Source organism: Pholis gunnellus (genome assembly GCF_910591455.1).
Source record: "Pholis gunnellus genome assembly, chromosome: 15".
Classification (NCBI taxonomy): domain Eukaryota; kingdom Metazoa; phylum Chordata; class Actinopteri; order Perciformes; family Pholidae; genus Pholis; species Pholis gunnellus.
In genome coordinates this window covers 9,945,851-9,955,584 of record NC_136542.1, presented here as the reverse complement: position 1 = coordinate 9,955,584, position 9,734 = coordinate 9,945,851, and the positions used below count along the sequence as shown (strand labels likewise).

General features: G+C 41.1%; 1 protein-coding gene across 1 annotated transcript; it reads right to left on the bottom strand.

Annotated features, from left to right (window-relative positions):
* Positions 1 to 1,455: 1,455 nt before the first annotated feature.
* dlk1 (delta like non-canonical Notch ligand 1) lies at positions 1,456 to 8,048 on the bottom strand (the record flags this gene model as incomplete). The annotated part of the gene is made up of 5 exons (XM_079174137.1): positions 1,456 to 2,242; positions 5,830 to 5,971; positions 7,096 to 7,226; positions 7,731 to 7,794; positions 7,997 to 8,048. 5 exons carry the CDS (start codon positions 8,046 to 8,048, stop codon positions 1,456 to 1,458), a joined length of 1,176 nt encoding a protein of 391 aa, XP_079030263.1.
* Positions 8,049 to 9,734: the final 1,686 nt, after the last annotated feature.

Sequence of the window (9,734 nt, the reverse complement as noted above, 5' to 3'; positions counted from 1 at the left end):
ATTTCGGAGGAGACATTGCCCCCATTTACATACAAATTACCTTGACATGAAAAGAGCTTTGAAAAATGTGAAAGTACAACTGTTTGGGTGGCATGTCAAATTATATCAAATTACACATTTTAACTGCGCGTAGTGTACAAACTAACTTCTAATATGTACTCTTGCATTAATTATGAAACATTGCGTTGGATGGAGATGTCAACTAACAATTACTTTCATTGTTTATTGATCTGCTGATTATTTGCTCATCAGAAAATAGTGAAAAGTGCCGGTTGAGATATCCCACAGCCTAAGGTGATCTATTTTGAAAGCTATATCAAACCCCTAAGATATTCAGTTTACTATAAAATAAGACACTTAAATGCATTAAATCATCACATTTGAGAAGCAGACACCAGGTAACGTTGACTAAAGTGATTAACACAATAAATACATTTTACATTTTTTATCGATGAACTAGTTGATTAATCGTTTCAGTTTGAGTCATGGTTATAAACAATTGGTTAAAGGTGCAATTTACGGGATACAGAGCATTAATATAGCATTAAACAACTATTTGCTATGTAAAGATATTGTGGAATAATGTCTACCTGAGCAGAGAATGAAGTCACTCTCCCTCTGTGTGTCCTGTAATCTGAGTTTGTCATTGCTTTGTTGATATAGCCAGGCCAGAGTGTGCATGTTTGTGCATGTGAGCGTGCCCTACTGGTTAGCTCACGGCCTTCGCTCTGCACTGCTCTCGTACAGCAGTTACAGCTGATGACGTTGTCCCTACCGACTGCATCATCACGGAAGTATAGCACTCAATCTCCAGTTCCCCCTCAGGTAAACACTGTTAGATCTATCAGCACTTTTGCAGCAGTTTGCACTGTTAGCACTGTTAGCACCATTAGCTATGAGCTGCCTGCTCAGCCATCGCCATGTTGAGAGCCGTGAGAGGCAATCGAAAAGCTCCCACTCTCTTAAAATGCACCTTTTAACAAATCAAAAATCACTAGTATGATTACTTAGATTAATTACAAATACTGAAAGAAAAGCAGTCTAGGTTGCATGTGCTTTGTTAAAAATTAGCTTAATTTCTCCCTTTTTTTATTATTCAACTCGTTATTGTATTACAAATCAACATGTTACAAATCAGTTTAATCATGATTGTGAAATCAGAAATACACTACAATGACATATTTTTACCAGCCATCAAAGTAGAACATCTTTTATAATTTCATACATTTTAAATGGGTAGTTCTCAACAGTACGATATAAATTAAAAGTGTACAATCCAGTGTCATGGTTAATTCCATTAGATCATACATTCCAATATATTCCAGTTTAGTCCAGTATCTCTCACTTTAATAACACAACTGTACAACAGTCATAGTATTTTCTTCATAACAATTTTTCAACATTTACTATTAAACTCCTTCCAGAGGGATAGCGGAAGAGGCAGAGGTGATTGAATCAGATGGAGGTGTAGTGTCTCCCAAAGCTGGTGAGTCTAATCTTCTCCGGCAGGATGACGTTAACCGAGTGCCCCTGCTCCTCCTGGCCCGAGCTGCCGGCTTCTCTCAGCAGGTGTTCCCTTTGCTGACGAACAAGCTGGCTGTACTTGGCATTAGCCAGCCACGTCTCACAGCGGCCAAAAAACACAATGCCTGTGGTGCCCAGGATAACCACGCAGGTGAGCAGGGCCAGCATGCCGAAGCAGATGAGTTGGCCGTGGGTGACGAGGACGCCGGGGGAGTGGACTGTCTCCTTTAGGGTGATCTTGAGCAGGTCTCTCTCGGGCGGTCTGAGAAGCTTATGGAAGGTGTGAGCAGGGAGGGAATAGTGCTGCGGAGTCAGTGCAAACACTCTGTGGTCCACTGGCTTGGCACCGACCGGCTTGGACCTGGCCTTCGGTCTGTGCTGCAGGGAGCATGTGGGACCTGTAAACCATTTCTGGCAAACGCACCGGAAGGTTCCATCAGGCTGACCAACACACATGCCCCTGTTGGCACAGGGCCTGCCGGTGCAGGGCGAGAGGCTGGTGTCATTACAAGTGAAACCAGTGAAGCCGAGCGGACAGACACATGTGAAGGCCAGGCCGTGGTTCGTACAGTTGCCACCGTTGAGGCAGGGATTAGGCTGGCAGCTGTCAATGCTGATCTCACAGAAGTCTCCAGATGATCCAGGGGGACACAAACAGGAAGAGTAACCTGCTGAGCCATCGGCATCCATACATGTGCCTCCGTTCTGACAAGGAGAGCTGGAGGACAGAGCATCACAGAGTAAATATACAGCAGGGCAAATAATGCTAGCAATCTAGTGCACAGCTTTACTGCAGCATATTTTATTCTGTGTTTACAAAGCAGCCATCCAAACCTATTTTACATAAATAAAATGTTAATGGGAGGCTCATAATTTGCAGGGTTGCCCAGGGGAGCGCCATGGGGTCATTTATTACATTTTGTATTATATTAATAAATCAGTTCAAATCGACCTGCTTTTGTGACCTTTTTTTATGCAGACGGTGCTGCATTTTTCACTTCAGATTAAAGCCAGAAAGATGTTCTTGTCTCCCCCAGCTGGCAGTGAGATTAATTTAAAATAGTATTATTTGATTAAACAAACACTGTTGACATGCTCATGACGTACGCCTGCAGGTGAGCTCGCCACATCTCCCCTGCTCCCAGGAGCGTTCTTTCACTACCGATGGCTTTCTTTTTTGAAAAAAGAAAGAGTAACTACTCCCCAGAGTTATGACTGTAGTGCCTCCAACCTGGAAATTCCAAAGATGCTTCTAGAACGTGAAAACAAATATCACCATGTGCAGGGCAGGGAGAAGGGGGACTAGTTGTGTTTATCTTCTGCTGATTTTATGTAACCAGTGTAGCGACATCAGGTGAATCAGTGTTTCAAATACTTTGCACTAAAATGTCAAGATTAGGACCTATTTCCATCAACAACACTAGTGACCACCCATACACATACACAAAGTGTGTTTAGTTACACTTTAATCCTTTCATTGAACGCAGAGTTTCTTTTTTTATCTGTAGCATTTGCTTCAGACACTTTTCTTGGACGCTATCGTCTCCTCCCTTCCTGCCTGTCAAGGTATTGATTAATACAGGTAGACTAACAATACCGTGTAACTGAGCTAGAATAAGCAGCTACGCTGTGAGGTACTGTAAGTAAGTGAGCAAGGTTGCATGTCGGCACTTTGTGTAAGGCTCATGTAAAGAAGTGGTTGTGGAGTCAATAAACCTAAAAGTACTCGGTTTATCATGACACAATTGATTTGCTGCTTTAATTACAAAATGTTTGGCATTTTTATATGAAGATGACTTGAACCAGTTCAAGAATTATACACTTATTGATATTACAATATATATTTCATTCGTTTTGCCAAATGAAACAGTGTAAAGCAAAGTTTCTGCAAATGAAAAAATCTGTACCAGTAAAAAGATATAAAAGGAATCTGCAATAAAGTTGCTGCACCGACATGTGCAATATATCTGATTAATGCTGCCATGCTTCCCAAACTGATGTTAATAAAAAACAATCAATATCTTTTAATAGTAGCATGTGTAATTACACAACAAGGCCCTTAACATTGTGACTTCTTGAGTCAAAGAATAATAGCTCTGGCATACTTTTTAGACATCTCTGGTGTTACACCACACAGGCCTTTTAATGGAGATGAATTCCACTGGAATATAAGTGAATCTCCACTCACCACATTAGAAAATTATAATAACACTCAAATGATTCTGCAAAGGGTAGGAGGAGAGTTGTCCGTGCACTGACACATGAGCTATAGTAGACAATTGACTTTTAGATGTGTCATGTAATAACAAGGCAACCTGGCAGAGAGCAAACATGGAGGGGCGCAGAGTCTGGAGAGCTGTGTCAGCTAGTTGTGTCCTCGGCGAGTCCTTCATATGTATTTGATGGACAGGAGGAGAACGGATCGAGCCTGTCTTTGATCCAGCAGGCAATTTCTAGAGCTTAAAGGAATGAGCCACTGTTTTTGTTGTGGACGCTTTGCCTGAAAGCAAACATTCAAGATGTAGTTTTTGTTGAGACTCATGACTTGTTTTAGTGCTCTGTACAAATTCTGTACCAGAAATCCTGTCACAGTTCAACTGTGTGCCAGTTCCGGTATACTTTGAAGATACTTTAAAGGATGCCAATAAAGGTGAGTTCTTCAGAGGACCTGAAGGCCTGGTTATGTTATAAATGAATCAGCACCTTTATCACCACCTGAAGGCAAATTCCTTGTAAAGAGGTAATGGTTATGCAAGGATATAGGAGACACTGAGTGTCTGAATGTATAATTAAACAATGGGCCGGGGAGCAGTGGATTGTGGGATACTGACAGATGCCAACTACACATCTGTGGTGTCCTGCAAATACCGGCAAAAGAAGGCTGGATTTCACATACTCAAAGCTTTTGAAATGTGACAGCCTTGTTTAGCATATATCATTCATTTCAATTTTGAAATGATGACTTCAAAGGATCCCTAAATTGGGATACAGCTTATGATGCTGCTCAGGTACACGCTGCCAGCTACTACTGCTTGTCAAGGGGAGAGCACAATCAACATTGCTGCTGCTGTGTTTTATTACAAAAAGGAAGCTGGAAAATGAATTCTCTGAAGAATCCTTGAAAATTCATGCCTACAGGAAAATTGTTTTGGCTAGACAAGCATAGTACACTCACACTTTGCTTTTACCGTTTGCAGTGTTTTGCATTTGCTGACTGAAAGAAAAGGCCGGCCCTAAAAATGCCAAAAGTTACAACTTTCACTTCGTAAGTGTAGGGCGACTGTGAATCAGTGGTAGAGTGGGTCGTCCTTTAATCAGTGGATCTGCTTGTACATGTTGGTGTGTCCTTGGGCAAGAAACTTAACCCCAAATTGCTCCCATAGGCTGTGCCTGCGGTGTAAGAATGGTTATTAATGTTGGTTAGTTCTGATGGGAAAGTGGCACTTTGCATGGTAGCCCCTGCCATGGGTGTGAATGGGTTAATGACATACAGTGTTAAAGCGCTTAGAGTGGTCTCAATCCCACTGTACACTAAAATAGCTTTTTTTTCGCCAAATTTTCTATAGATATCGTCTTGAATTCTTTTGGTCATGATAATCATGTGGTAAAAATCAAATATTGTGACAGCCCTAATGTAAGCTCAAGCAATAGGTAAATGTTGTGTTCACATCTTGTTTCTGCTGTCTCTATGTGGCCAAATAAAAATCAGTAATTGCATGTTTTAGGTATTCCCCCAGCCCTGAGCTGATGCACCTCTAGTACCAATTTGCGTCAGGTGCTTGAAGCCTGCTTGCAGGTTCTTTTGTTGCCTTTGTTCACTATCAACACCATGTTCTTTGCTTTCTATGCAGTGCCGTAGACCTACAAACCAGAAATGTCAGCCCTCAGAGTAAGTTGACTTTGTGACAAGTAATAATGAGATAGAGCAAGTGGAGTTTCCCTTCACAAAGTTGGAAACTTGCCATTTCGCACATGCTCGTGTTTGTGGGGGAATCAAATCAAAGGGAACCTCTCTGCTTGTCTTACAAATGTGCAAACACACTCTTGCTTCTTACAAGTCGCAACAACTAAACTGGCTACAGTTTTGTGCATTTTCTCTGCTAACAGCCTGCTATTAGGAGCTACCTATACATGAGCCACAGTGTGAGGTGGGTTCGATTGGATCCCTTGGGGATACAAAGACAGCTGACAGACACTGCAGCATGCTATTGATTGTTGCTCCTAATGACAAACAAATTGAGATAAGGCTGGAAAGCATTGGAGTATTCCTTTACTAAAATAGAACCTCAAAAAAGGTGCCGGTACCTGTTTGTGAGACACAATCCTCTCTTCTGTAGGCAGTTATCACCAGCGTAGCCATTGGGACAGATGCACAGGTATCCCCCCTCCCCTGTCTCTATGCAGGTGGCATTACCAACACAAGGCCTGGATGAGCAAAGGCGAGGATCTGTTGTTTCAAAAAGACAAAAAAGCATGCTGTTTTTAGATATTGTGTGCTCTCCCTCACTTCCTGTCTCTGCCTGCTTTCTCCCCTCTTCTTTGTTTCCACTTTCACGGCTCCCTGCTGCAGCGTCTTGTCACCGAGAACTAAAGTGATAACATAACCGACAAAGTTCCACAGGCAAGCAGCTCATAGGCTCAAACAGAATAAGAGATTTACTGTGTGAGCTGAAGCCAAAAAAAGAAATACTTATTTTAATGTTCTCTCTTTATTTCTTCTATAAGAGGTTACCCGATAGTGGATTTTTAAAGGCCGATATAATAACGATAGTTTGGAGCAGGAAAAAGCTGATTAATCGTTTTGTTAAAAGAATATCTCAAATGATCTAAATATTAAACATCTAAAATGTATTTTAAACTCTGTTGAGCATTATGGTTGGAGTAGTTGGGAGTTATTATCTGGAGTTAATCATATGCACACAGATATTTTCAGCAAAAATGGACCTCATTATGTCTAATGGAGCCGCAATGCAAAGTGGTGATGTACGTCCCCGTGTGACTGGTGGCGGCTGCGCAGTCATCAGAGCCCAGTTATACTGACAACGTGGTTTATAAAACGTCCTATCAGCACTTATTAGTCGGTCGACCTCTACCTATTATTGCTGGAGTGGCAGCAGGTCATTTTCATGCGATAATGTTCATTGCAGATACTATAGCAATTATAACCAGTGTTTGATTTAAATAGGAGTGTCTGAAGTGGAAATGTGACTTTTATATTGCTTCAACATTTAATTTTCTGCAGCCTCAGTGCATTAATCTTGAGGTTTTTCTATCATGTGTCTTGCATAATAGCTCAAAAGCAGCAGTTTATAATTTGTGTATGTCATATAATGTATGTATTTCGGCAGTGTCTTCAGCTTTCATCATTGAGCCATAATTATTCTTCGCTGAGACAGATCTTAACAACTCTAGCTTTGCCTGTCTAAAAATACAGTTAACTATTCTCCAGACACTGGCCTCATTCGATGGCAACCTGTGTGTCCTCGGGGCTCCGTGACTCACCCTAACCTTTGGTATGGGAGAGTGTTTGAGGCAGAGATACGAGTGTCAGGGGAGCTTAATGAAACTCACCTTGGTCACACAGGCTGCCCACCCAACCTTCCTCGCAGAGACATTGCCATGCCTTCTCACATGTGCCGTGCAGACAGCCGGGGAAGGACACGCACTGGTCACAATTCTCTCCTTGCCATCCTGGTTTGCACCTGAAAGAGGGAAAAAGGGGAACAATCCTGAACTATAAATATACGACTCACAGAGCTTTGCAGTCCTGCTCTTGTCCCCATAATGTCTGCATGCTTTTCCCTGAAAGTGAAATGAAAGTCATGTTTGCGATATCTGCATTATGCAATAATTGGTTAAATTCCCAAAACACTAGCAGAGATTCATTATTATTTTGGCTCAAGAGTAGATACAGTAGCATTTGCCAGAATAATATTTTAAACTGGGCATGCTTTGCAACCAGAAGCGTTTGTGCTCTCTGTTCGGATTACAATGCTTTTTACAAACAAAGGGCTGATTTGGCAGTTGATTTAACACAAAATAAGTGACAAACAAACCTAAAAAAACAGCAGATGGATCCAGTTGGCTGGATTGTGATGGCATTTATCTAAGGGACATTTAAAGCTCCAGCGATTTATGGAAATAAGGTCACAAAAGCCCACTGGGTATAAGCTTTCATCTATAGGAATCTGGAGTCGTTTTCGTACCTGCACTTCCCTGGCTTCTCACAAAACCCATTTTCTGTGTTGCACCCTGCTCTGCATTCCCAACCTTTGAGACGGAGAGAAAGGGACAACATCTGTTTCCATAAAAAAAATCTAAACACACATAAAACATTCACAGCAATAAAATATTTATCCGTTATACTTTCATTCCACGCACAGTAAATCGGTTCTGAAAAGAAAAAATGTTCACGACTCAAATGTGCGTCTCTGACAGTTGTCTCAGTGGACTGATCGAAATCTGAGATTACCTTTGGCGATTCCCGTCACGACCACAATTAAGACCACCGCTGTGAGATGCATCGTAATATCCAGAAAGACCCCCTTTTGTCCTGCGAAATATGAAATGGGAAGTTGCAAAAAGAGCTCTCTTTATGTGAAGAAGCGATGTTTTTACACGTTACTCAAAAGTTCGTTTAAGGAAAAGAAACCTTAAATTGAGAATTAAGAGGAAATGGCAAATTCCTTGAAGAGATCATGTGGAGAAACCTATTTATGAATGGCTTTAAAACGTAGGTTATCATAGTGAATCACACTGCAAATCTAAATATATTTTGGAATCATTTTGTGTTATCATTTTCTTCTGGAAAAAAAGGCCTAATTGACGCACCTGAACCATATGCGTCTGCACCCAAATGGCATCCATTACGCACGGGCAGAAAAGAAGAGAAAAGCCGTTTCATTTCAAAATTTACATTTTCATCTCGAAAACCTTTTTAACTTCAAGAATCTCGTGGCATCCGCATCATTGCCTTACCTATGTCGCGCCGGCACTCTGTTTCCAAGTGGCTTCAGTCATATTTCACTGATTTGACTTTTTTTTTAATCCAAGCGTCGCGCTGTTTAAAGTGGCACTACAGGTGATCGAGAGCTCCGGCTCGCTGGAGGAGGACCTGGAGGTTTTAACGGGACTGCTGCATCGTGCGGCGTCCCAGTGCAACACGCTCCTCCCACCTAATGAGGGAGAATGTGCGCACCATGTCTGACCCCCGAGAGGGAAGTGCTGTCTTTGTAGAGAACATTAGTTGCCTGTATGCTATAAAGCATTACTTGATACCTCTGGAAAAGTATTTCAGGGAAGTGGTCCCAGCAAGTTATTAACGTTTCCATCACAGCTTATTTCTTTTTTATTTTCCAATCGTTGTTTTAAATTCTTTATTAAAACACAATCAAATCCCTCTGTTCCTCTGAGACTCTGCAATGAGTGGATGAAGTATTCACATAATTGTCTTCAGTAAAAGAAGCAATACTGCAATGTGAAAATACCTTAATATCAGTCGTCTATTAGAAGTAAAAATATCCATAATGCATCTTAATGTTACATTATTATACATTATAGAATTGGATTTTAAGTGATGAAAAATGATCAACTATGATTCATAACGTGTATCAAATTCTTACTGTTGGAGCTTGTTGAGGTGGAGTTATTTTTATCTAATCTAGGCTGTAACAATTAATTTTATTTCACAAGATTATTGTATGTTTATTTAGAAAATCCAAAGTAATCATTTGCCTGTTGAATGTAGCGGAATAGAAGTATGAAGGAGCAGAAAATGGGGGAACTCAAGGTGTGTACAAGTACCTCAAAATTGTACACTTTGTGAGTTAATGTTCTTATACGACAGATCTCTGCTGACTATCGCTGTACTAACTATAATGAAGGAATTCAGACTCACTCGTCCCCCATTTTGAATTGAATGACTTCCCTTACACAGCACCTACCTGTCACACATAATAATGCCCTATTCTATTCTTAGTCCACTTATTGCTGTCCACAATGCCCCTTCGTCCTTCCCATGTGCAGGGAATGGTATTTTCCTTCCCACGAAACACATTACTTCTAGTCTAAGGGAGCTAATTATGAGTTTCAGACGTTTATCAGCAATAAAGATCTGGAAAATGGTGGCCGAGAAGGCATCGGGGGAAATCTACCACCTTGTCTCACTGTTTATCTTTTTGATTTTACAAGTGTGAGATGCAACCTGTGTC